The sequence below is a fragment of the Aquarana catesbeiana genome, linkage group LG05 (genome assembly GCF_042186555.1).
Source record: "Aquarana catesbeiana isolate 2022-GZ linkage group LG05, ASM4218655v1, whole genome shotgun sequence".
Taxonomy (NCBI): domain Eukaryota; kingdom Metazoa; phylum Chordata; class Amphibia; order Anura; family Ranidae; genus Aquarana; species Aquarana catesbeiana.
The window spans coordinates 531622201-531649764 of record NC_133328.1 but is presented as its reverse complement, the minus strand read 5'-3'; the positions used below and the strand labels follow the sequence as shown (position 1 = coordinate 531649764).

Sequence of the window (27564 nt, the reverse complement as noted above, 5' to 3'; positions counted from 1 at the left end):
CAGAAAAACACAAAACTTCTAGAATTCTATAGATTCCACATATGGAATGTATACCTGTATGTGTAATTGCAATATATACAAGATATGCATAGTAAACACAACCACATGCAAGGAGGAACCATACCAAGCAAAAGACCGGTGGAAAAGTTTTCTTCCTTAGTAACTGCAGACTTAGACCGCTCTGTGGGTTGTACTGGATTCTCCACTTTAGGCCTAGGAAGAGTATTAACAAAAGTATGACAACACTGGCACAACACTATTAGTGCACTGTGACATACTTTATATGTTCATCAACAATTTATGAGTTTAAACTGAATTTTCTAGAAAAAAAATAGTCTAACGTGCTTATCTATTTTAAAACAAATTGTATTTTTCCTACTTTGTTATGGGATTAGAAATATTCTATGTTGATTAATATCAGTACAATTATTAACATCCTAATTATGAATTAATGAGGCAAAGATTCCTGCCTATACTGGTGAGCAAACACAGCATTTTGTTGAAGAGGAATCTGATTAAATATGAGCAATTAATAAGGAAGGGCACACCGGACTTTAAAATAACGTTATAAAAATGTCAGTAGCTTTGCAGTGAGTTTTTCAACTTCTTTCAACATTTTTGCAATAGCGGTTTTTAGTGTTTTTTTTTTTTTTTTTTTTTTAAGAAAAATGTTTTTTTTTTTCAATGGATCAAAAAGGTTAAAAAACGCTGGTGAGCGATGTTTTTAAACGCTTAGCGACGATTATCAACGTTTAGCAGCGTTAGAGCATTTTTACAGCTGAAAAACGTCTCTCAGAACCCACTAGTTTTGAGTTTTTTTTACTGCTCAAAAACGCCACTTCCCAAAACTGCTGATAACAGCCTATGTGTGCATGGACACATAGGATAACATGATGGAGAGTTTAATGACTGTAGAAAAAAACATCTACAGCCAAAAACAGCTGCTGTAAAAATGTCAAAAAACGTTCATGAGGCCTTAAAGTGCCATCATGTAACTTTCATGTTGTTGACGACCTAGAATTATTTTATGCCAAATTTGATGATGGTTTTGACAGGATTTTGTCTCTGGATCCATTTGTTTAACCCAGTGGTCTCCAAACTGCAGCCCAGAAGCAAAATGTGGCCCTTTGCTTACTTTTATCCAGCCCTCCCACTGACACCAACAATGGGGTAGAATTCCTGTTACTGACAACAACAACAGGGCACATTTTCACACATTAACACCAACGATGAGGCACTATTACTCACACTGACACCAAAGATGGGGCACTTTTCCTTCCCCTGATGCTACAGATGCACTATCGCAAAGACAATTTCTACTCCAAATGGTCACAGTCCAGTTCCCCTCAAATCTAAAAGGACAGTAAACTGGCCCTTTGTTTAGAAAGTTTGAAGACCGCTGTTTTTTTTTTTTTTTTTAAAGGGTCATTTTTATTTGAGTTTCAAAAAGAGAAAGGTAACAAAGAAACCAAACACAACAATACAGCATTGTATATCACAAAAACCCAATACAGCGTCAGCGTACAGCCAAAGGATCTGGACAACATATGCAAATGCAGCAAAACACTAAAAAGGAATAAGTGACATTTGAAATGCTGTAATCATCTTTTTACATAAAAAGGAAAAAAAACACATGAACCAAAAAAAAAGAAAGAAAAGAACTAAACTAAACCACACTGCTGGAAATAAAGGTAAAGGTATGCAGTCTGCAGCTGCAGGGATGTGTCAAAACACAGCATTCGTGCCTAGAATTCAACATAAGCATAACATTGGTCATACATCAATATCCCCAGAAACTGAGGTGAGCCATCCAGCCCAAATTTTTTTGAACTTTTTGGGACAACCCCTAGAGGAATAGGTCAACTTATACAACTGTAACAATTTATTAATTCATTCAAACCAAAATTGGAGAGTAGGAGGGGAGGATTCCTTCCATTTGAGTGCTGGAGACCCCTGGTTTAACCTATTGCACTGTATTTATACAGGTCGATGACATACTTTATCGTTATATTTTGCCTCTTTTCATACAGTAAATATGGATTTAAATAAAGTGCCAGCATGCCTATTCCATCTGGTCACACAGGTGTCCACACAGGGTAATAACTAGCTGGTCTAAGGTATGACCAAGGAACCAGAATACTATTAGCATTAGAGCTAACATTTATTATTATTAAACGGAATTTATATAGCTCGTTAGAGCTTACAGTCTATGATATAAAGTGCTGTGTGTCTGTTTTTAAAAAATTTGAATGCTAAATACCTTTTCTCACAGCACCAGTGTGTGGTCACGTGACCTTCCTCTGCTGGCTGATGTCAGAGGGGTATCTCTGCCCCTCCCTCCACATTCCTTAGATCGGGGAAGGAGAGCAGAGGTGGACACGTGACAGCACAGAGGTGCTGTGAGATAAGGTATTTAGTGGTATTTACTGACTTTACAACCACTTTTACCACAATTTAAAGGATGAAAAAGATGCATGATCAGCAAATTATTATTTCAGCTGCTTAACAAATTGAGTGTTTAATATCACTTTACCTAACTTTCCACATCTGAGTTCATTAAAGCAGTTTAATTGCTGTTTAGTGTGTGTACATGCTAACTGTGTGAATATTGTAAAATGAGGAATGTGATGTAAATAGTGTACTACATAAATATTATTGAAGCTGGCACATGATCTCTGAGATATTGTATGTCACTTTGTGATGGCTGCCAATTAACGTACCAGCATGTCTTAGGAGTGTGGGAAGAAACCTGCACAGGCACAGGGAGCACATGCAAACTCTAACAGACCAGGTTCCTGGTCTCTGTTCATGTGCCTTGACCAATCAGCAATAGTTTGGCTAATAGACATGACATCCCCATAAAGTGCAAACCTGTGCATATACTGTATGGTCTTTTTAGAGTTAGCCAATCACTTGGTTATCATAGGGGTCTGTTTCGGCTGTGGATAATCAGACTGCGGATTGTGTAGAGTTTGTGTGTCTGAAGAAGAAGCTGCTATAATCGAGACGCTGACCGTACTGGGTGCATTCTCAGTGGAAAAGATGGTTGGAAACACCTTATCTGGGAGGCATGAGGCACTTACCACATCCTTCTGTGACTAAGCCAAAACACCAATTTAAAAACTATTCACTTAAAAGCATTAGATGCAAATTTGTCAGAGGGTGCCACAATAGTGAATAACACCCAAATCCTCTGCCCACTATATTATATAATGTGCTGTTACCTGGGAATAGTGTAGTTTCACCGCTTGCCGACCGGCTCACACCGATATACGCCAGCAGAACGGCACGCCTGCGCAAACTGACTACCTGTACATCAGTCTGCAAAAGCAGGATAGCGAGTGCGCACAGCGGGTCCTGCGGACTCGATGTCTGCTGGCGGCCCGCGATCGCGGCGGGAAGAGGCAGAACAGGGAACTGCCTATGTAAACAAGGCATTTCCCTGTTCTGCCTAGTAACATGACAGAGATCTTCTGTTCCCTGTCATCAGGAACATCTGTCATGTCAGTGGTAGCCCATCCCCCCTAGTTAGAACACGCTGAGGGGACACAATTAACCCCTTGATCGCCCCCTAGTGTTTAACCCCTTCCCTGCCAGTGACATTTATACAGTAATCAGTGGCTAATTTTAGCTCTGATCGCTGTATAAATGTCAATGGTCCCAAAATAGTGTCAAAAGTGTCCGATCTGTCCGCCACAATGTTGCAGTCCCAATAAAAATCGCAGATCACCACCATTACTAATAAAAAAAATGTAATAATAAAAATGCCATAAATCTATCCCCTATTTTGTAGACGCTATAACTTTTGTGCAAACCAATCAATATACACTTATTGAGATTTAAAAGCCAGCAGCTACAAATACTGCAGCTGCTGACTTTAATAAATGGACACTTACCTGCCAGTGATGTCAGCAGCCGAAGCCGATCAATCGCTCGGCTCTCGGCTGCTGCCACTGCCATTCTCTGTGAGGGAATCAGGAAGTGAAGCGTCGGGGGGGGGTTGTGCGGGAAGGGGTGTGACTCCCGCGGGAGTCTATTCCAGGAAGTGGGTGCAAATACCTGTAGTAGCTGTAGTAGACAGGTATCTGCACCCCCCTCCCCCTGAAAGGTGCCAATTGTGGCACCAGAGGGGGGGAGGAATCAGATGAGCGGAACTCCTCTTTAAGTGCCTACAGTACACATGCATAACAATTGAGGTGATACATTAAATTTCTGCAGGTATGGGTTGCATAACTGAAAATAAAACAATAATGAAGTACGCTTCTCCCTGCCCAAGACATGGCCTTAAGAAAGTGCCAGACGTATTCTACCAGATGTATCTAAGGATATCAAAGCTTAACACCTCAAACTAACCTGGGGTAATAATGAATATCACAGCATGTTGTCTGCATACAGTCCCATATACATTAGGCTGTGTCAGGTTCAGTCAACAATGTACACCAAACTTTATCATATTTCATCGGGCAACCTCTATTTATGTATGTATCTTTATACAAAGGAAGGCTGTTACTGACCAAACGTTTCCATTGCACCAAGGAAGGAGGAGTGGGCTTTTTTCACTGCATTGCAATATTCTTCCGGGCATAAAAGAGTAACAACCCAATCATTGTGCGTTATGCTATAATTGGTACAATGGTTTCTATTAATCCCAGGAGACAGACCTCCATCACTTGTGGCAGTGTGGCCGATGCGACCCTGTTTATCAAATTAAGCACCTCCCTCCAATATTGTTCGACTTTAGGGCAGTGCCAGAAAATGTGGGAAAAGTCTCCTGGTGAGACGTCACCTCTCCAGCACTCCGAGGAGTACTCGGGGTTCATCACATGGAGTCTGTGTGGAGTGAAATATGCCCTATGTACAATTTTGAACTGCACCAATTTGTCACGTATAGAGACTAATGAGCTGAAAGGGAAGTCACAGACATCATCCCAGTCATCATTATCTAGTGCGGGAATGTCATGCTGCCAGCGAGACCACAGTTTATCGAGAGGTGGTAGAGACACAAAGATTAAATGTGTGTATAGATGCAAGGTAGGTTTCTCAACACAGCTAGATCTGAGTGTTCTTTCTAGCTCTGACTGGACAATTATACAGGAGGAGTTTGGAAATTGTGCAGCGAAAGCATGTGACAGCTGAAGATAGCCAAATTGGTAGTGTTTTGGTAAATTGTAAATAGAGGAGAGATGCAAGAAGGGGAATGGGAAGTTTGCGACACTATGTGGGACATGAGTTTTATACCGTGTTAGGTCCATGCGTAGGGGTCTAGGAGTTTGTAGATGTGGGGTAGATTAGGGTTCAGCCAAATCGGGGCATTTGGGGAAATCTCTGATGGTTTACATTTTTCTATAGTCAGGCCTGCTCGCGAAGCCTGCAGGGTGGTAAGCATAGAGGGGGTCAAGGGATACGGGGCATGAGGGCCCCTGTATATTAGAAATTGGAGGGCTTCCAAAGAGCCCACCACTGTGGCCTCCAGCACTGTGGATGTGTTTGTTTTGTCGGGGTGTAACCACCAGGCCGCAGTCACCAACTGTGCGGCCAGGAAGTACTTGTAACAATCTGGAAATGCCATACCACCTTGCGTTCTCGGCCTCATCGAGGTCATTAGCCGGTACCTGGGCGGTGTAGGGCCCATAAGAAAGAAGAAAACAGTTGATTAAAGCTTTTTAAAGAAGGACTTAGGTACCCACTGCGGTGAATGACGAAAGAGGCAAGTAAATTTGGGGATGATTTTCATTTTAAGGAGATTGACTCGTCCCCAAATGGACAAAGGAAAGTTACTCCATGATTTAATTTTCGTTTTGGTGTCAAGAAGTACTGGGGTTAGATTTAACAAAATAAAGTCTGAAGTTTGAGTGGAGACGTGGACTCCCAAATATTTAAAGGTGTCAACCCATTGTAGGGGGTTGTCGGGGGGGGGGGGGGGGGATGTAGCCTTAGTTGCCTGATCAATCGGGAATAGTAGGGACTTGGACCAATTAACCTTAAGCCCAGTGACAACAGTGAAAGCGTCTAGGACTGTCAGTGCGCCCCTGCAGGGACGGGCCGGCGTCACTGAGGAAAAGTAGCATATCATCTGCGTACAGGGCTACCCCCTCCTCCAGCAAACCAATACGAAGACCCTTGATATGTGGCGATGTGCGTAGTGCCTCCGCCACTGGTTCAATAGCCAGAGCAAACAAGGCTGGAGAGAGAGGGCAGCACTGCCTAGTTTCTCCTTAGAGCCTGAAGGGGACAGACAATCCATCCCCCAAGCGCACAGAGGAGGTGGGGCATTTATATATCACCTGAAGCCATTTGATAAACAGTAAAGGGAATCCCATTCTGCGTAGTGTTTCCCATAGGAAGGGCTATTCAACTGTACCAAAGGCCTTTTCTCTATCTAGTGAGGCTACTGCTCGTGTCCCCGTGTTGTGGTGTTGGGTATGTATGTTGGTGAACAACCTTCTAAGGTTAACATTTGTGGACCTGCGAGGCATGAAGCCAGTTTGATCTTGATCTATTACTGAGGGCAGCAGGGGTATAACCGGAGGGCAAGAAGTTTAGTTAATATTTTGAAATCGTTATTTAGTAACGCAATTGGTCGGTAAGAGGAAAATGATGTGGGATCTTTGGGGGGACTTATCAGGTAGGCATGATACATGGAATCAGGTAGTCCACCCTTAGCTAAGCAGGTGGTGTATAATTGGACCAACAGAGGTGCTAATAGGTCCCCATGTGTTTTATAAAAGTCAATTGGAAGACCATCTGGCCCCAATGCCTTCCCAGAGGGAAAGGGCTGGATGGCGTTCAGGACCTCCAAGGCCGTGAACGGTTGAACCAGCGTCTCTCGCTCTGGGTCCGAAAGCTAGCCGAGCGCCAATGGATCTAAAAGGTCTTGTAATTTCTCAGGCTGGAAATCGGAGGCATATAGCGTCTCATAAAAGGTATTGAACGTTTGCAGAATTCCAGAAGGGGAGGTTACCGTCTCACCACTGGGAGTGCACAGAGTGGAGAAAAGTGTGAGTGTTTGGTTGTGTTGTGTCAGCATGGCCAAAAGACGGCCATTTTTATCACAATGTTCAAAAGTCCACTGTTTACCTTTATAAGTTTCCAGTCGTGTGACCTCGGTCAAGTGTAAGTGTAGTTCTCTCTGAGCTGCCATCAGCAGATCAAAGTGAACAGGAGTGGGGTCTGCGCTGTATGTAGAGGCATGGTTCGTCACTGACTGCTGCAGCAATTGAGTCTCAATCGACTGCTGCTTCTTAATGCTAGCGATAAAGGAAATATACTGCCCTCTAGCGTAAGCCTTGAATGCATCCCATATAATTTACGGAGAGGAGGACCCAGTGTCCTGCTCCCAGAACTCGGCTAACAAGGGCAGTATTTTATCCGCCAGATCCGGATGGGAGACCCAGTGTGCACCCAACCTCCGGAATGCAGGAGAGTGGAGCACCACAGCCAATGGGCTATGATCTGACAACCCACTTGGTAGATAGGATACATCCAGCACATCTGCCAGCAGCGTGGGATTAGAGAAGGCCAGGTCTATTCGCGATGCAGTCTTGTGAGAGGCTGAAAAACATGAATAGGCTCTGGTGGTAGGGTGCTTCCACCTCCAGATCTCCTCCAGACCCACTGCCTGGGCCCAGGCGGATAGATCCACACAATGGTTCTTAGGTGGAATAGGCCTATCTAAGTCCGGGGATATGATGGCATTAACTAGTATTTTCCCCGGGCAGAAAGGTGCAACCTTCTCCAGAACAGCATAAAGTATGGCAGGTGAAAAAGGTGGAGGGATACATAAGTTAATTACAATATACCTTTGAGACCAGTGCGTAAAACACCACAATAACAAATTTGCCCTGAGGGTCTGTGCATACCTCCTCAATCACACATGGAAAATTCTTGTGTATTAGGTTTGAGACTCGACTGGCGTATGTGGAGTATGTGGCATGTATAGCCCTCTGTATCCATGTTTTTTTAACGTCAGGATTTTGCTGCCCATGAGGTGAGACTCCTGAAGGAGAATGAGTTGGGGGGAGTGAGATTTCAGATATTGGAATAGGAGGGCTCGCTTGATTTTGGAGTTAAGGCCTCTGACATTCCATGAGAGGACAGTAAAGGAGTCAGCTAGTGGATCAGCCATTAGGCTTGAATATCAATAACCAGCTAGGATAAAAGGGAGGGTGTATCCAAAAGCAACCCATGAGCAGCATAATCACTGAGACATCACACCAGGTACTGTCAGCACTTAAACACATTATAAACCATGAACAGAAAAAAACAAAAAAGAAACAAAAACAAAAAACAAAAACAAAAAACAAAAAACACACAAAAACGAGATTTAAACAACCCAAGCACAGAGTGCCTTTCCTACTATGTCCCATCCCCCCTCCAAAACAGAGGAGAGGGCCTGGGAATAGTTTTAGCCCTAAACCAAAACCTAGAAACTGTAGTTGGACCCCTAACCTAGGGGCACTACACTTTGTTCACCAGTCCAAACACAAGGCGACTGGTCAATGTTTATCGCCTCCCGGCTGGTGAAGTGAGGGAAATGGGTATCCAGGAGTGGATACTGTCCAAGGACCGGTTAATAGGGAAACAAGGAGTGTGGGACAGTGGGGGGGTCCAGTAATCCTGGACTGCGACCCTGTCTCTCGGCTTGTTTGGGGTGCATCCTCAACAGAGTGCTGAACGGTCCAGCTCCCAATATAGCACTTAATATACTCCACATGTGGTAGAGGGACTTGAGGGCTGAAAAGAGGGTCAGTGCTTAGTAACCATGGGTCCTGGATCAGAGCCCCCTGGGTGGGTAAGCTGGCATCTAGTCCTGAGGACTTCTAAAAAGGGGAACAGTCAGCAGCAGCAAGGGAGAAATGTAAAATAGAAAAAAGAAAAAAAACAAAAAGACACTGAAGAGATTTGGCTATAGCAAGCTGTAATACTTGCCATGTGTAAAGTGTCACTTACGGCCATCCAGCCAGGATAAGGCTGCCTCCGGATCCACAAAGAAGTGTGCATGATCGCCGTCAATCACACAGAGCTTGCTTGGGTAGAGCAGGCTGAACTTGAGGCCCTTTCCTCTGAGGCGTCGTCTCGCCTCAGTGAAGGAGTGATGGCACTGCTGTACCTCTGGAGAATAGTCAGGGAAAAGCATGATTTTGGCATTGTTGAAATGCAGATCTTGTTTCTCCCTGGCTGCCGCTAGAATCCTGTCTCTATCTCTGTAGTTCAATAACTTGAGCAGGAATGGCTGTGGTGGGTTGCCAGGAATCGGAGGGGTTGGAGGAACTCTGTGTGCCCTCCCCACCACGAAGGTGGGAGGCATGGCAGGTAAATCCAGCAACGAAATATGAAAGGTTTCTGCAAACTCAGCGGGCCTGGAGCCCTCCGCCCGCTCAGGAAGGCCTAGTACACGAATGTTGTTCCTCCGAAGCCGATTTTCTGTGTCTATGAATTTCTCCTGCAGGGCTTTAACTTGTAGCTGCAATGCACGGAGGTCCCGGGAGTCAGACCTGGTATCATCCTCTAGTTGGGAGATGCGGCCTTCGGCCTCAGAAAACCGGGACCTAAATTTGTCCATGTCATGCCGTATTAGGCTGACATCCGTGACTAAGTGGTCAATTTTGACCATCACAGAGTCATTGCCCACTTTAATAGCCGCCAGTAGTTCTGCATGTGAGGTAGCATGGGAGGTAGCCAGCTCAGGGGGAGTTTGAGTGCCGACCGACATCGTGGTAGCAGGGGGCCTCATGGTCAAGATGGCAGCCGCGGATCGGGCGTTGTTCGTGGAAGAGGAGCGGAGCTTACCCAGAGACAGCGGAGGAGCCCGCGGAGTGCCGTGTGTCCACTTAGACCCCAGGGTGTCTGAGTTTAGGTAGTTATATGAAGTTTTAAGCTCAGAAATAGCTGACAAGATAAGTGCTGGAGCGGAGCTCAGCCTCAACACGTCCTCTCCGTCTCACATCTGGCCACGCCCCCATATGGACCAATTTTTAACAAGAATTTTTTTTTATATATTAATAAAGATGTATTGTATTTTTTAATTACAATTACATTTTTGTGCACTGTGCGACACTCCCACATCCCCCTATTCTAATCTCCTTGTACAGAGGAGTTGGGGTCCCTTTCCCTATTTTTTGGCATATTCCTGTAGTGATCTTCAGAGTCTGGTAACCATAGAATTGGACCACAGCCCTGGACCTGTATAGCACCCTGCAGCTAACTTCACACGTTGTACCAAGATGAGCACCTAATGTAGAATCTAGTGCCTGCAGCAAACAGTACAGGTTGCCCCCTTGCAGCGAGGTACAGGTACGGTCCATGAGCTACACAGCGAAAGTAACTGATCCCAAAACTGTTAGGTAGCGCAAGGAAATAAGCAGTCAGATGTTGATAGAAGATTCAAACAAAATAGATTTCAGAGGTTTAAAAAACGAAGGACAGGTCCATCACCTAAGGACACTAACAAGAAAAACGGAACCACGCACAGTGGGGCAGGGTTATATGAGAATGTCCTAGCGGCAGCCCTAGCAAATGTTTTTGCTAGTGTCTAGTCACCTAAAGGTTGCAGAATATACCCGTTCTATAAATACCATTCTTGTGTTTTGTACTGTACGATTAAGATATATAATTTTTATTAAGACTGTTTAAAGTAAAAATTTAATTTGATTAACCCGGGATCTACAATAAGCTGAAACCAGAGTCAAGCAAATTACCTGTTCCTTGCAAGTGTAGTGTTTGGTCTTCGATTTGACGGTTCCCGAAAATCATCTTCATAATCCACTGGAGGTTCTCGATCTCTTCTGTCTCGGAAAGGTCTGCAGGGGGTGGACAGAATAAACTTTATAACCCCTTTTCTTTGTGTAGCAAAAAGAGAGAAGCCATACAAAGTCGATTTATATAAAATGTGAATTTGTTGTCATACCTATGAATGTATACATTTCCAATTTCTAATAAAGGGTTTATTCACCTAATGAGCATTTTCCAAAAAATCTCCCATGCATTCCAGCATCCAACACTTTACATACAACTTACTCTGTAACATCCGTCTCCTTCTATACATGTAGGCTGTGCAAATGTGCAAATATTCCTTACAACTGGCCCCCTCTATCCTGCCTGAACAGCAAGACATGTAGGACATTAGAAGTGCATATTCAGCGGCCACTCACTCACTCGGCAAACACCAAACATGCACCGTACAGCCCCACTGGTCTACTCAGAGCAGCTGAGCTCAGCTGCTGCTGCTGCATAAGGAGCATAGTATTTGAAGAAGCCAGAATGGCCACTGGAAGCACACTTCAGACTGGCTGTGCATGGCCTACATGTATAGAGGAAGTCAGGAACAACTACACTGCTCAAACAACTGAAAGGAACACTTTTTAATGAGTATAGCATCGTCAAGTAAACTCCTGGCATACTGATCTGGTCAATTAAGTAGCAGAGGGGATTGTTATTCAGTTTCAGCTGCTTTGGTGTTAATTGAATTAACAACAGGTGCACTAGATGGGCAACAATTAGACGACCTCCAAAACAAAAACATTTTTACAGGTAGGAGACCACTGACATTTTTTCCCTACTCATCTTTTCTGACTATTTTTCACTAGTTTTGTATTTGGCTAGGGTCAGTGTTACTACTGGTAGGCATGAGGCAATACCTGGACCCTATAGAGGTTGCACAGGCAGTCCAACTCCTCCAGGATGGCACATCAATACGTGCCGTTGCCAGAAGGTTTACTGTGTCTGCCAGCACAGTCTCAAGACCATGGCGGAGATTCCAGGAGACAGGCAGTCACTCTAATGCCCCGTACATACGGTCGGACATCGATCAGACATTCCGACAACAAAATCCTAGGATTTTTTCCGACGGATGTTGGCTCAAACTTGTCTTGCATACACACAGTCACACAAAGTTGTCGGAAAATCAGATCGTTGTGAACGCGGTGACGTAAAACACGTATGTCGGGACTGTAAACGGGGCAGTAGCCAATAGCTTTCATCTCTTTATTTATTCTGAGCATGCGTGGCACTTTTTGCTTCGGATTTGTGTACACACGATCGGAAATTCCGACAACGGATTTTGTTGTCGGAAAATTTTATAGCCTGCTCTCAAACTTTGTGTGTCGGAAAATCCGATGGAAAATGTGTGATGGAGCCCACACACGGTCGGAATTTCCGACAACAAGGTCCTATCACACATTTTCCATCGGAAAATCCGACCGTGTGTACGGGGCATAAGAGAGCTGGACAGGGCCATAGACGGTCCTTAACCCATCAGCAGGACCAGTATCTGCTCCTTAGTGCAAGGAGGAACAGGATGAGCACTGCCAGAGCTAGGGCTGGGGCTGAGAGATTTAAAAAAAAAATCTGTGATTTTCTTAAAAAAAAACTCGATTCGAACCGAGTTTTTTCTTTTTTTTTTTGGACACCGCGCCGGTCCTGAAGAGCTGCGGGCAGGAGTTTTTAGTCCACGAGCCACGGCCTCACCTAAAAACTAATGCCCGCAGGACCGGCGCGGTGTCACGCTGGTCTTTAGGAGCTGCAGGCAAGAGTTTTTAGGCGAGGCCGCAGCCTCGCCTAAAAACTCCTGCCCACAGCTCTACAGGACTGGCGCGGTGAAAAAAAAAAAAATTCTAAAAAAAAATCGATTTGCTTAAATTTTGAATCAATTTGACCTCTCAACTCGATTCAAGATTTAAATTGATTTTTTCCCAAGCCCTAGCCAGAACCCTACAAAATTACCTCCAGCAGGCCACTGGTATGAATGTCTCTGACCAAATAATCAGAAACAGACTTCATGGGGGTGGCCTGAGGCCCCGACGTCCTTTAGTGGGCCCTGTGCTCACTTCCTGGCACCATGGAGCTCGATTGGCATTTGCCATTAAACACCAGATTTGGCAGGTCCGTCACTGGTGCCCTGTGCTTTTCACAGATGAGAGCAGGTTTACCCTGAGCTTATGTGACAGACGTGAAAGGGTCTGCAGAAGCCATAGAGAATGTTATGCTACCTGTAACATTGTTCAGCATGACCGGTTTGGTGGTGGTTCAGTGATAGTGTGGGGAGGCATATCCATGGAGAGACGCACAGATCTCTACAGGCTAGACAATGTCACCCTGACTGCCATTAGGTATCGGGATGAAATCATTGTCAGACCCTACGCTGTGGGTCCTGGGTTCCTCCTGGTGCATGGCAATGCCCAGCCTCATGTGGCAAGAGTATGCAGCCAGTTCCTGGAGGATAAAGAGATTGACACCATTGAATGACCCCCATGCTCGCCTGACCTAAATCCAATAGAACACCTCTGGGACATTATGTTTCGGTCCATTCAACGCCACCAGGTTGCACCCCATTCTGTTCAGAAGCTCAGTGATGCTCTGGTCCAGATCTGGGAGGAAATACCCCAGGACACCATCCGTTGTCTCATTAGGAGCATGCCCTGATGTTGTCAGGTATGCACACAAGCACGTAGGGGCCAAACTACTAAGTACTGTTTTGAGTTGCTACAATGAAATTTCAGCAAAATGGACTAGCCTGTTGCATCATATTTTTACTTTGATTTTCGGGCTGTCTTTGAATTCAGCCCTCTGTAGGTTGACAAATTTAATTTCCATCAAATAATATGGCAACCTTTTGTTCCTAACACTGTACCCAGTCCATATCAGATAGCCAGCATTATATCTTTCCCCATTGAGATCTGATGTTTTCAAAGTTTTCCTTTAATTTTTTTGAGCAGTGTATTTAAACAACAGAGGAGTGGTATGTAACGTGCTGAGGATACTGGAACGCATTGGGGATTTGTTTGGAAAATGACCATTAAAGGTGAACCAAACCTTTAAAAAAAGACTGGCAATTCAGATACAAAATTTTCTTCATAGGGTTTTAATTTCAGCAAAACAAGCAACTTGGAAGTAATTCTGTGAAAGTATTGGTGTGATGCTGCTGTAGCTGTTCTCCACTGGCTGTAAGCCAGAGAACTGAACTATCACATGATTGCTGATTGCTCAGCTCTCCGTCTGCTCTGAGAACAACGGTGAACTTCATTCATCACACTCTGCTCTGCCCCTCCAGCACTCACTGGAGAGCTGGGCAGGAGAGGGGTGGAAGTGGCTAGCTTAGGCTCTCAGCAGCACCCCGACAGACTGAGCCAGCTGCCGTTCAGGCATCTAGGTGGATCCTGACATTATTATCTGGATCCTTCCAGAGCCTGGATCAGGTCTGTGACGTCAGCCGACAGCGGACTTTAGCCTGCTGTAGGCAGATTCTGGGTCACGGGAATTAAGTGCACTCTGTGACCCACAAGAGAAGTATGGCCAAAAGAGCGTACCAGTGTGAAAGGGCCCTAAGGTGTTAGCTGAAGTTCAGCTTCAATTTGTTAGTCAAGTCTAACTAAAACTTCTAGTCTAACATCACCTTCCCCCAAGACTGACAATGCGGCTGTCCAAATGTGTCTACTTTACTACTTCATCCAGAATCCAGACACCCTAAGACAGGAAGTGCGTTACTGGCTGGATTACCAAGTGAAAAAAAATAAAAAAGCCAAGAAAAGCCTTAAAAAAGCAAACTGGTGCAGCCATCAAATCTATGGACTGGTTAGCTGCAATATATTATATTTTTAATTTTGGGCTTAATACAGTTTTAAATCGTAAAGACCTTTCAGTAAAAGTTTGCTTATTACATCAGTACCATCGTCGGCATAAAAAAATCACTTAAAGTGAAAAAAAATACGTAAAAAAGTTAGTCAATATACTTATTTTACCCCTCAACATCCGTACACCAAAGTGTGACTTTACAATCTTGGAAACACCAATTATCCCAAATCTCACAAAAAGATACTTTTACACAGTGCATGAGCATCTTTTTGTGAGACTTGGGATCCTCATTATCCCAGGATCACATCAGACGGATTGTGGTGTCACCCTTGCCTTTTTATGACTTTTGTTTACAGTTTTAAATTTACTTTAAAGCAGGGATTTAGTAGGGGTGTAGGGGCCCTCATGAAATAAGCTGACCTTACTTTTTACTGTAAGGTCAGATTTAAAACAGAACTAAAAGATGAATGAACCCTTACCTGTCCAACAGTCCCACGCTGGCATCTTCTGAGTGCTGGTCTTTGGGCCTCTTCATTGGCTGGCGGGGGGGGTTGGGGCGACGTCACTTCTGCGCATGTGCAGAAGCTAGTAAACCTGCCGTTCATAGACTGGCTCAGTGCTCTAAGCTGAGCTGTGCATGCGCAGCTCAGTTTGTGGAACATCAGTTAAACTTTACTTCATACTTGATTCTTAATCTCACCATATTTACAGCCAAAACCCTAAACTTAAAAATTCTTAAACTATATAAAACTACCACTAATTACCCAAAATGTAATATTGAATCCTAACCTTAACCTATTCGCTAACCCTAGGCTTAAAGCAGAAATAATCTCAGATTTTTAGGAGAAAAAAAAGGGGGGGGGGGGCATGGAGGTTTAGACCATAATGTGCTAATATGCACAGTATATTAGCACATTGTGACAGAATTACCTGTTAAAAGCTGCCTTTCCAGCCTGTGCTGTCTGTGCTCCCGCCGGCCTGGGGCGCCGCCATCTTTTCCTGGTCTTCCTTCGGTCTGTTCGGCCGCTATGATGTCACAGCTGCGCATGCACACAGAAGTCACATCATCATGGCACAGTGTGGTGCCATAAATGTACGCTGAATTCCGCATGCACAGAACATTACAACTGACAGGCAAGGGGAAGAACTTAAGACAGAAGCGATGAATAGGGTCTCTTCTGTCATATAGACACTACCTGTCAGCTTTTTTAAATGCAAATTTAATTCCACTTTAACCCCTTAATGTAACTCTTGCCATTCTTTATGCCATCTTATCTAAACCGAGAAGCTGTTGTAAGTTCTTTATTGCACTCTTTCCTATGTCAAAACTGTATAGTAACCCCCTAGACTGCAGCTGTGAAATATCTGTATGAGTCAGAAGACTCTGTTCCAAGTTTCAGAGCCAGACAGAAATGGAGTTAACCAACAGTGCTCTGAGAATCCTTTTTCCATGTACTAAATATAATTAATGTATTTATTTACTAAAGAAAGAATGTGTGTATCTATAAACATACATATACAGTGTGTTTGTCTAATATGTTGTATGTGTGCGTAAAAAAAAATAGATCCAACACCATTATAATTTTCTAAACAAGAACAGTTTAACAAAAAAATTGTATGCTGCTTTTTGTTTTCTTTTAGGTCTCTATCATGTGTATAACTCTTTATTAGTTATTTTTATTAGTTCTTTAGACAGAAACTATCCCCATTCTCCTTAGGGCTTGTTCACATTGCTGCCCCTCTGAAAAGCAATCTGCAGCGTTTGACAGGCAGCGAAGAGCCGATATGTCACCTCTTCACCTCCTGTTTTAACCCTCAAAATGCAAACACACTGCACCACAACCTTGTGCAATGCACGTGGTTGCAACATAGCCCCGTTCACTTGAATGGGTCGTATTCAGCGGCAGTACCGCCTGGCAAATGGGACGTGCCTTTTCATTTCTGCCATGGCTACGAACCAAAGCATCACAGCCACCGAATGTGTACAGTCCTGAATGGCTGCATTTCTATGTTTAGGTGGATGGTCAGGGTGGACAACTGCTCTACCACCTGCTTTTACCAACCCCTGGCCACCCAGGTAAACAAGCTCTCTTATAGAATTATTTTACCTACCTGTGATCACCTCTTTCTATCTGAAAGTATGATTCATAATCTGGTATGTATTCATGTTTCTCTAAAACATCTCCACGCCGAGGTAGAACTCTGCAAATCAATTGCAATCCATTTTATTTGCTGTTTTTTCACATTTCAGACACACCTCTTGCAAACACATTTTCAAAAACATAAAGTGTATGTAAACTCCAACGATAAATTTATTTTATTTGCTTCATTGTGGTCTGCTAAATAAACCATTATAAGTGTTTTATTATATTAGTTTGACAAATGCAAATGCAAAAAAAGTAGCTTTTCGTCCAGCCAAAAATCTTGTGAGCTGATAACTTCCTGTGCTTTCTGTCACTGAACTGTCATCAGTTAGCATTGTTCCCTGCTAACTCTGTTGACAACAAAACACCTCCCTCTGTAATGGAGAAGAGGGGAAGGTGTTATGTAGTTCTGATACTCCCTGTTCTAGAGTGACAACAATGTCACTCTAACACAGGAAATGTGCTAATGGCAGGAATACAAGGTTAAAATACAGGAAAAAGGGTGTGAAGAAAGAAAAAACAAAACAAATGCAGCCACCACACCAAATGTAAGTTGCAATACTATCAATTTTTTTTCTTGGGTTTGCATACACTTTAATCATACTTTATGTGAGGCCATTTATTTTGTTACAGTATAATAAACTTGTATGCTGCTAGGGGATTAAATACACAAATGTTTTCTTGAATAAGCCATTACAACAGAATGTATGCAGTCAATTCAAATTAAAAATGGTACCAAAATAAAAAGAAAATGATGGAAAATACACAGCAAAAGGAATACACAATAGAAATGATGCAGGAAAAAGAGGCAATGCATTTCCATTTCAGTTACCGTATTTATCGGCGTATAACACGCACAGGCGTATAACACGCACCTTCATTTTAAGAGGGAAGTTTCAGGGAAAAAAACTTAAATTTTAAATAATTAACTTTGAAGCAAAATAAGGGTCAGTGCCCATCTGCAGCCTCACAAGTGCCATCAATGCAGCCTGATCAATGCCCATCTGGAGCCTCACAAATGCCATCAATGCAGTCTCATCAGTCCACTTCAATGCAGCCTCACAATCGCCATCAATGCAGCAGCCTCACCATTGCCATCAGTGCAGCCTGATCTTTGCCCATCTGCAGCCTAGAGGGGACAGGGAGGAAGGCGGGATGAGCGCCGACAGATTACATACAGTGAGAATCTCCTATGACAAACAGAACAGTGGTCCAATGGCAGCCCAGGAGATGGGACTTCCTATTACAGAGGCCGCCAAGTAAACAGGAGATTCTCACTGTATTTAATCTGACGGCGCTCGTCCCAACCCCCTCCCTGTCCCCTCCGGGGGAGCTAAAATTTAAGTATTGGTGTATAACACGCACACGCTATTTGCACATGATTTTCTTGGTGAAAAAGTGAGTGTTATACGCCAATAAATACAGTATTTAAAATGAAAAAGGTGGATGACACATCCGTGTCCACTCAGTTTCTGCAGAGCACGGCCAGAGCCTGTGCTTCATGGGCAGCTGGAAGTAAATGGACTCCGCTGTATAATACACTCAACTACCCTCCGATCCGCCTAACAGAAGAGGACTGATCCCTTTTGTTGTTTTAGTGGACCAGATCAAATCCAGAGGTAGGGGGGTGAAGACCTTTTATAATTGCCTGTCCAAAGGAATGCATGGACCTTCCGAATTGGTCCACTTGAAAAACTGATAGGCGGACCTGATCGGATCGCCAGTCTGAAAGAGCCTGAGAGTGTATTTCCCTCACTTTTGAGAGATTTCCGCTCACTTCGCTTTGTATCTACAAGAGAAAAATGGGACACTGATGACAAAAAAAAGTTAAAAAAACTTACATGGAATTTTAACCATTCCCTACTCTAACCAAAATAAAAAAGGTGTTAGCTTTGGATATTTGTGAAGCCATCTTGCAAAACACAAAAAGAATTTGCATATTTACCCAGACTTTAGGCTGTGGCTAAACAGGATCTGAGGAGAAATGTGAGGAAATGAACAAGCGCTGACACTACCTGGAAAGGTAAAAAACCTTTACCATCAGGACAGCCTGGCATTTCAGTGTAAAGGACGCAATTAACGTAGCTGGAGGTGTCTGCACTTTACATCTGCTAGAACCATTATTTTGTTATTTTTACGTGACACAACAATTTTATTTAAAAAAAAGGAAACAGTCCTAGAATACCTTTCACGAGGTGGGTTGTATCTCACTGGTCTTCTGTCATGTACATCTCCATCATATCGCCCTCTATAACTCAGGGGTTCATTGTCATCAGGAGCTAAATTCAATCTCAAAGGTCTTCTATCTGCGTCATAATCTTCAGCAGCATATCGGAGTCGATCCATTCTGTCAGGTTCTATTTCTGACCTCCAAGGCTTATTATGTGAAACTTTGGTATCTTCTTCTGGTCTCCGAACAAACGGATCCTCGGTTTCCGTTTCAATGTCTCTTCTTCTGGGTCTCCCAGTCTCAGCTCGTCTTTTATTGAGTAGCTGTTCATACGCCTGCATGGAGGTGTAAGAATCCTTCTTGGGAAGATCCTGATCTCTATGGGATACTGGAGCTTCTGAGTATTGGTGTGCCTTCAGCCTGCTTTGTGTTTTATCATTCTGTAATTTACAACATAATAAAAAAAGTAATATATAATGCCCAGTTCAGATCTTGTACATATTAAAAAATTAAAAGCTATATTAAACCAAACACTTAATATATAGAAGCTTTAAAGGTGGAGCTGCATTAGTTTTCTTTTCTTAGGCTTTTTTTCATCGGTTTTCATCTGATGATCTGGCCAGCAACACACCTCCTGTATTAGAGTGCCTCCACTCTGGATGAAGAAGAAAATGGTGCACAAATTTGACAGCAGCATTGTCAGTCGGGGGGGGGGGGGGGGGGTGTTAGATGTTCTAGCATAGGGATCCTCAAACTACGGCCCTCCAGCTGTTGCGGAACTACACATCCCATGAGGCATTGTAAAACTCTGACATTCACAGACATGGCTAGGCATGATGGGAATTGTAGTTCTTGAACAACTGGAGGGCCATAGTTTGAAGACCCTTGTTCTAGCAGATTTAAACTAACTAACAAACTGAAGCCAAATACCAGCTAATACTTTATAAGCAGTTATAGCAAACAGTTTTTTCCTTTTAGGATAAAGGTTTTACAAAAATAAATAAAAGCTGATAATTATAAACACCCCTGCTAGTGCTGAATGGCTTTTCTCATCCCTGTAATTCTGCTGAATAGCTTGTTCTTTTAAAGAAACAACTGACTTACTGGCAGGATTGTCAGGTGAAAATAGAAGAAAGAAAGCCTAAAAAAAAAGGAATGCAGCCATTACATCTAAGAATTGGTAAGCTGAAATATAATAAATATTTGCTTTTGGGTTTCATACCACTTTAAAGTAAAGTAGAGCTCTATGCAAAAGAGGAAGCTCTGCTTGTCTGCTAGAGCTGCACGATTCTGGCTAAAATGAGAATCACGATTTTTTTGCTTAGAGGATAGATCACGATTCTCTCACGATTCTCGCGGCGTAACATCATCTTTCACATTAAAACAAAAAAAATTGCGCTAACTTTACTGTTTCTTTTTTTTTATTTATTGAAGTGTATTTTTTCCCAAAAAATTGCATTTGAAAGACTGCTGGGCAAATACAGTGTGACATAAAATATTGCAGCAATTGCCATTTTATTCCATATTATAAAATATTATAATATATATATATATATTTATATATATTATCTCTAATGTTTGGGGGTTCCAAGTAATTTTTTTTAGCAAAAAATATTGATTTTAACTTAAGAAAGAAGTGTCAGAAAAAGATTTAGACTTTAAGTGGTTAAACTTCCTGCATTTACACGTTGTTTAAAGCTTGGCAGATTGCCCAGGTTATTTGTTTACACAGAGAAGTTCTATCCCTTTGATCTAAGAAGGAAGTTAGATACAATGTTTCAAGTTCTAAACTTGGCAGAATGCCTGGATGTTTTCTTTTGACAGCTGAGTGAGCAGATAATCTCTCCACTTGTTTATATGAAAGAATCGTCAAACTCAGCAGGAGAGATCGTCAGGGGAGGTGAATCGAGATCACGATTTTTTAACGATTAATTGTGCAGCTCTATTGTCTGCCTCTCCCCCCCCCCTCTGCTGCCACATTTAGCACCTTTTGGGGGGAGAGGGGAAAGCGGGTACCTGGTTTTTGGCCCCCTCTCCTCCCCCTGCAGCCTTCTGGGACACTTCACTGGTCCCAGAGGACTGCAGCCCATTCACAAATCACAGCGAGCTTCGCACATGCGCGGTAGTCAAGATGGCGGCGCCAGCACCCGATAGCCGATTGAAGAATTGGCTTGGCTGAGGACACCGTAAGATGCCTGGACAGGTAAGTGCCCTAGTATTAAACGTCAGCAGCTACAGTATTTGTAGCTGCTAACTTTTGATTTATTTTTTTTTTTTTGGGGGGGGGGAAGCCTGGAGCTCCTCTTTAAGGTCAAAGATGCTATAAACAAATCACTGTTGCTTAGTATAACTGGTTATTGTCCGAAATGCTTGTCTACTGCACAAGGGCCCCAAATCCTTAGCTTTAGTTTCAGATTAATCGACCCCAAAACTATTATATGAAAATAAATTAAGAAATGCTACTTTAACTAATAGTACTACAAATAAATACTCTACTAATTAGAACTTTGGGTCTCAGGGAAGAACCAATCAGCCGTGTTGGATTTCTTCTGCCTCAACACATGCGGGTTTAATAATGTCATTCTGCTCTCCTCCGACACTCCTTTATAGCCATAATAATGCTAAGAATTAGAACTTTCAGGGTCGGAGCCTGCTGCTTGATGTGAGCTGACATCTGTAGGCAAGCCCTAAATCCTGTAAATCATCCTGAGGAGCTCTAGATCTACCTTCCTGGTGGTTTATTTCGCTCTCCCCATCTTGCAAAGCAACTAGGGGTCTTACCAGCACTCCAACACTGGGTTTCCTGTACAGATAACCTGCTGGTCCCCTGGGAACAAAGGACCAAGATGGCAGCAGATTACAGCACACACTCCCTTCCAGTGGGAGGTCTCAGCAGAAAGAGGTGAAGACACCGCCTCAGTGAGTAGCATGTCTCTGCCTCCATTGCTTCCAGCGCCAAGGCTACAGGGCATGAGCCTACACAGTGGGATTTGTATACCACAGTTTAGCAATGTATGGTCTTGCTAGGGGGACCTTCCAAACAGGTCTTTGGCATAATGTCCCATTTTTCAGCATTGTATGTTTGTTCTTTGTTTGGACTTTGTTTTACTTACAGACTCTTACACAGGCACACCTTTGTGTACCATATGGCTGCATGCTCAATAAGATGCCGTTTTTTTTCTCGATTCTGGACAACTTACTGTCATATGGCTCTCTCCAAAGACTTCCCGCTCACACATCAGGTCAGTGGCATAGACGTATTGGTTTCCCTGTATATTATTTCCACTGAATTGTTATGGTTTTTAAAATGTTATGTATGATTTCCTGGAATGTTTGGGGCCTGAATGACTAGGTTAAAGGTCATGCAGTATTTAAAAAAACCTGGAAGCTGATTGGTTTCTATGCAGATTTGCACCAGATTTTGCATGCTCCAGTTTCAGTAAATTTTCCACCATACAGTGCCTTGAAAAAGTATTCGGACCCTTTGACCCTCATGTTACAACCAAAAACCTAAATGTATTTTATTGGGATTTTATGGGATAGACCAACACAAAGTGGCACATAATTGTGAAGTGAAAGGAAAATGATAAATGGTTTTCAACGTTTTTTTTTACAAATAAATATCTATAAAGTGTGGCATGCATTTGTATTCAGCTTCTTTACTCTGATACCCCTAACTAAAATCTAATGGAACCAATTGCCTTCAGAAGTCACCTAATTAGTAAATAGAGTCCACCTGTGTGTAATTTAATCTCAGTATAAACACAGCTGTTCTGTGAAGCCCTCAGAGATTTGTTAGAGAACCTTAGTGAACAAAACAGAATCATGAAGGCCAAGGAACACACCAGACAGGTCAGGGATAAAGTTGTTGAGAATTTTAAAACAGGTTTAGGTTATAAAACAAATATCCCAAGCTTTGAACATCTCACGGAACACTGTTGAATCCATCATCCAAAAATGGAAAGAGTATGGCACAACTACAAACTTGCCAAGACATGGCCGTCTACCAAAACTGACAGGCCGGGCAAGAAGCGCATTAATCAGAGAAGCAGCCAAGAGACCCATGGAAACTCTGGAGGACCTGCAGAGATCCACAGCTCAGGTGGGAGAATCTGTCCACAGGACAACTATTAGTCATGCACTCCATAAATCTGGCCTTTATGGAAGAGTGGCAAGAAGAAAGCCATAGTTGAAAGAAATCCATAAGAAGTCCCGCTTGCAGTTTGCGAGAATCCATGTGGGAGACGCAGCAAACATGTGGAAGAAGGTGCTCTGGTCAAATGAGACCAAAATTGAACTATTTGCCTAAAAGCAAAATTATATATGTGTGGCAGAAAACAAACACTGCACATCACCCTGAACACACCCCATCCCCACCGTGAAACATGGTGGAGGCATCATCATGTTGTGGGGATGCTTTTCCTCAGAAGGGACAAGGAAGCTGGTCAGAGTTGATGGGAAGGTGGATGGAGACAAATACAGGACAATCTTGCATACACACAGTCTTGCATACACACGGTCACACAAATGTTGTTGGAAATTCCGCACGTGAGAACGCGGTGACGTACAAGACGTACGACGAGCCGAGAAAAAGGAAGTTCAATAGCCAGTGCAGCTCCTTCTGCATGATTCCGAGCACGTGTGAGCTTTTGTGCAACGGACTTACACACGATCGAACTTTCCGACAAGTGAAGTTGGCAGAAAATTTGAGAACCTGCTCTCACACATTTGTGGCCGGAAATTTCGACAGCAAATATACAATGGAGCATACACACGGTCAGACTTTCCGACAACAAGCTCACATCCAACATTTCCCGTCGGAAAGTATAACCGTGTGTACACGGCATAAGAAGTCTGTTGGAGTCTGCAAAGGACTTGAGACTGGCGCGGAGGTTCACCTTCCAACAGGACAATGACCCTAAACATACAGCCAGAGCTACAATGGAATAGTTTAGATCAAATTATGTTCATGTGTTAGAATGTCCCAGTCAAAGTTTAGATCTAAATCCAATTGAGAATCTGTGGCAAGACTTGAAAACTGCTGTTTACAGACGCTCTCCATCCAATCTGACAGCTTGAGCTATTTTGCAAAGAAGAATGGGCAAAAAATATCACTCTCTAGATGTGCAAAGCTAGTAGAGACATCCCCAAAAAGACTTGCAGCTGTAATTGCAGTGAAAGGTGGTTCTACCAAGTATTGACTCGGGGGGGTTGAATACAAATGCAAGCCACACTTTTCACATATTTATTGGTAAAAAATGTTGAAAACCATTTATCATTTTCCTTCCACTTCACAATTATGTGCCACTTTGTGTTGGTCTATCACATAAAAACCCAATAAATACATTTACGATTTTGGTTGTAACATGACAAAATGTGGAAAATTTGAAGGGGTATGAATACTTTTTGAAGGCACTGTATGCTCATGATACATTACTCTTCCTGGCAGATACTGGGCCTTCACTAAACAGGGCAATGTACTGCATAGAACAATTTGGCAAATTCACAGGCCTGCAGGTCAACTGGGATAAGTCCATGTTACTGCTTTTGGACCCACTCCCAGAGGCATTGAGGATCCGTTTTCCATTTTAAAGTGGTGCGGGAAATAATCTATTTGGATATCCACATTTCCCAAGCAGTCAATGACTTTTTAAAACTTAACTTTTTCCCATGAGATAGAAATGTGGCACATAATGTAAACTCCAGTCCATAATAGGAATAGTGAATCTGATTAAAATTATACGGATGCCCCTACACTTGTACATACTTCACAATTTCCCAACCTGGGTTCCACTTAGGCTTTTTCAAACAAATTCATAATCTCTTCAGAGATTTGATTTGGAAGAAAAGAGAACCTAGAATCTGGTTAGAAAACCCTGCAATGCCCCAAAGACCTGGGTGGCCCCTCGGTTCCAAATCTTTTAGTAGCATCACAAATGCAACACATTGTCAGTTGGGAATCCACAGTGCATGAGTCTTCCTAATATCAATTACTCCAGCAGTTTTTTGGTGACTGAAAACCATTGTACCTCCTTAAATCCCAGGCCTTTGTAAAACAATCAAAATTACCTCACAGTGACGTTAATAGGCAAGATATGGAATGTTACTAAGCAAACACTCTGCATAGAAGGAATGTCTAAATCCAGGCCCATATGGGTAAATTAATCCATGTGAGAACTTGCAAATACCGGAGTTCCAGAATTGGAGGGTCACAGGTATCTTTACCCTCCAGCAGCTCTTTACAGGGATAACATAACATCTTTTCAAAGTTTACATCCTGAATTTTCTTTGGAAAAACATACTACCAGTATCTACAGTTACGCTGTGCGATTAAATTGTAATTTGGTACACCTAACCTGACATTTACAGGCATAAGTATATTAGATGGACTCCTTTTGGCTGCCTCTACCTATTTGTTACATATATCCATGAGCTCTTTCCCTGTATGTTGCTTCCTAGAAGCGAAGGATTTTTTAAGGAAAAGTCAAAAAGGAAAAACGTGCATAAACACGTGAAGGCACACACTGAAAAAAACATGAAAAAACGCATGGAAACAGAAGTATAAAGGTTTGAAGCCAGACTTAAAGAGTAATCCTTGTTACTGTGACTGATTACACAATGTGCACCCCCTACCACCATCACCACTTTTCGCAGTACGTAGCAAAAAGGCCAGGGAAAGCCCAAATAATACAAGAATCAATTGTCCAATGTCTGCATAACAAATTATTTGCAAAGCTTCAACAAAATATCCAGTAGGTTATATCTGCATGAAACATACAGATCCAATGGCAACAATTACCTGATTATATTGTGCTGCTGCAGCAAGACGGTATGTCTCCTGCTCGTCCGCCTTTATCCTAAGAAATTGATTGTATTCACGGTTTCTCTCATGGCGCAGTCTTTCCTAAGCACACAGATTGCATGAGTGTGGCCAGACAATTCTGACTACATTGCAAATAAAGCACACATTTAAATGTAAGTCAAGGCAACATTTTTTCTGATCTATAGAAATCATTACCTCTAATCAATGTGCTTTACTATTGCCCTGCAGCCAGCTTCTTTGGTTTATCAGTTTCAATAGACTGAGGTGGTTGTACTGCATTAAAAGGGTGGCAATTCTAACACTCTGAATGCCTGATGCTAGATTCCAGTGAAATAAGCAACCTTTTTAAAATGTCAGTCATGTGTCTCAGTGGGAGAAGTTAAAGTATGACTAAACTCCAAAAAAAAGGCCTTAAAGTGGTTGTAAACCCTTTACAACCACTTTTTGCTACAGGTAAGCCTATAATAAGGCTTACCTGTAGCTATACCGGATATCTCCTAAACCTGCGCGTAACCTGTGCACTGAAGCAACGGCATGTATGTGCTGTTGCTTCAGTGAGTGTGCCATAACCGGCGGCTCCCACGCGCATGTGCAGGAATGATGTAATCGCAGCTCCGGCCAATCACAGCGCCGGAGCTCACTATACCCGGAAGAAACTCCGGGAGCGATGACGCCAGCCAGAGCGTGGTATGAGGCCCGCTGTGGGGGCTTTGATCTAAGGTAAGTAATTCATACTGAGCTAGTATGCTATGCATACTAGCTCATTAGGCCTTTGTCTTGCAGATATTATTTTTTCTTCTGGATAGTGGGTTTACAACCACTTTAAAGGCGTTGTAAAGGCAGAAGGTTTTTTATCTTAATGTATTAAAATAAAAAAAACCTTTTGTGTGTAGCAGCCTCCCCAGCAACAGTATTTAGAAGTCTGCAACACTGTTTTGATGTTGAAAAAAGCAGCGGAAAACCTGCAAATATGACAGGTTTGCTAATCTGACAGAACACAGCTGCTTTAAAAATTCAACATGAAAAGAGTGTGATGGATTGGAAAATACTGTATTTCACTATATAAGCTCAGTTTAGTGCTAAAAATAAGTGTGAAATCCAAGACTTGGGTGGGTGTAAAAAGATGTCCGCTGCCGCCTTCTCACTGAAGGCTTAGTACGGCCGAGTGCAGGGTGTAGCAACATGGCAGTCGGTCGGCGAATTTGACATGCAGTGTCCCGACGTCACAATGACGCAACGCGCATGCGCAGATGGTACGGTGCACATGCGCAGTGCGCTTGGTTTTCTACAACAGTTGATTCCACGTCACAGGAAGCGACATGGTTTGACATTCTGCAGGGTTCGACATTGTGTCAGAACACCCCCATAGAAAGTTACTGACTGTGGGGGCACTCGACAGGAGGGAGGGGCCAGGAGCAGCAAAGAGGGACCCGAGAAGAGGAGGATCCTGGCTGCTCTGTGCAAATCCAACTGCACAGAGGAGATAAGTATAACATGTTATTTATTTTTTTTTTTTTTAAACGAGACTCTACAATAACTTTAAGGTCACCATACCAGTTACAATCTGACTATCAAATTTTTGTATAATCAACTTTAGATTTACTAAAACTATATAATAAAAAGCCTACCTAAATTATTCAACCAATGTGTATCCAATTAGGCAGGCCACTGTACAATACAGTTGTTAGTATATCTAAAAGGGATTGTACAAAAAAATGTAATGTGTGTGGTGAGCTGTAGATGTGGTGCATTCGTTTTATTTTTTTTCATCCCTCTTATTCAGCTGGTAATCCTGAAAATAACATATTTCCCATCCTTGGGTGGAAATGCTTACTCACTCCACTCTATCTATTGAGGGG

At 42.8% G+C, this 27564-nt stretch overlaps 1 protein-coding gene across 8 annotated transcripts in view; it reads right to left on the bottom strand.

Moving 5' to 3' along the window:
* Positions 1–27564, bottom strand: part of CSPP1 (centrosome and spindle pole associated protein 1) — a 129747-nt gene that overhangs the window by 57796 nt on the left and 44387 nt on the right. For 6 of the 8 annotated variants that reach the window (XM_073631765.1, XM_073631766.1, XM_073631771.1 and 3 more), the window contains 5 exons: positions 25682–25786; positions 18898–19322; positions 16681–16770; positions 10698–10799; positions 125–213 (listed from right to left, as the gene is read on the bottom strand). In XM_073631765.1, the coding sequence (XP_073487866.1) occupies positions 125–213; positions 10698–10799; positions 16681–16770; positions 18898–19322; positions 25682–25786 (811 nt within the window). The remainder of the gene's footprint in view (positions 1–124; positions 214–10697; positions 10800–16680; positions 16771–18897; positions 19323–25681; positions 25787–27564) is intronic. The other 2 variants (XM_073631769.1, XM_073631770.1) reach the window with 2 other exon arrangements.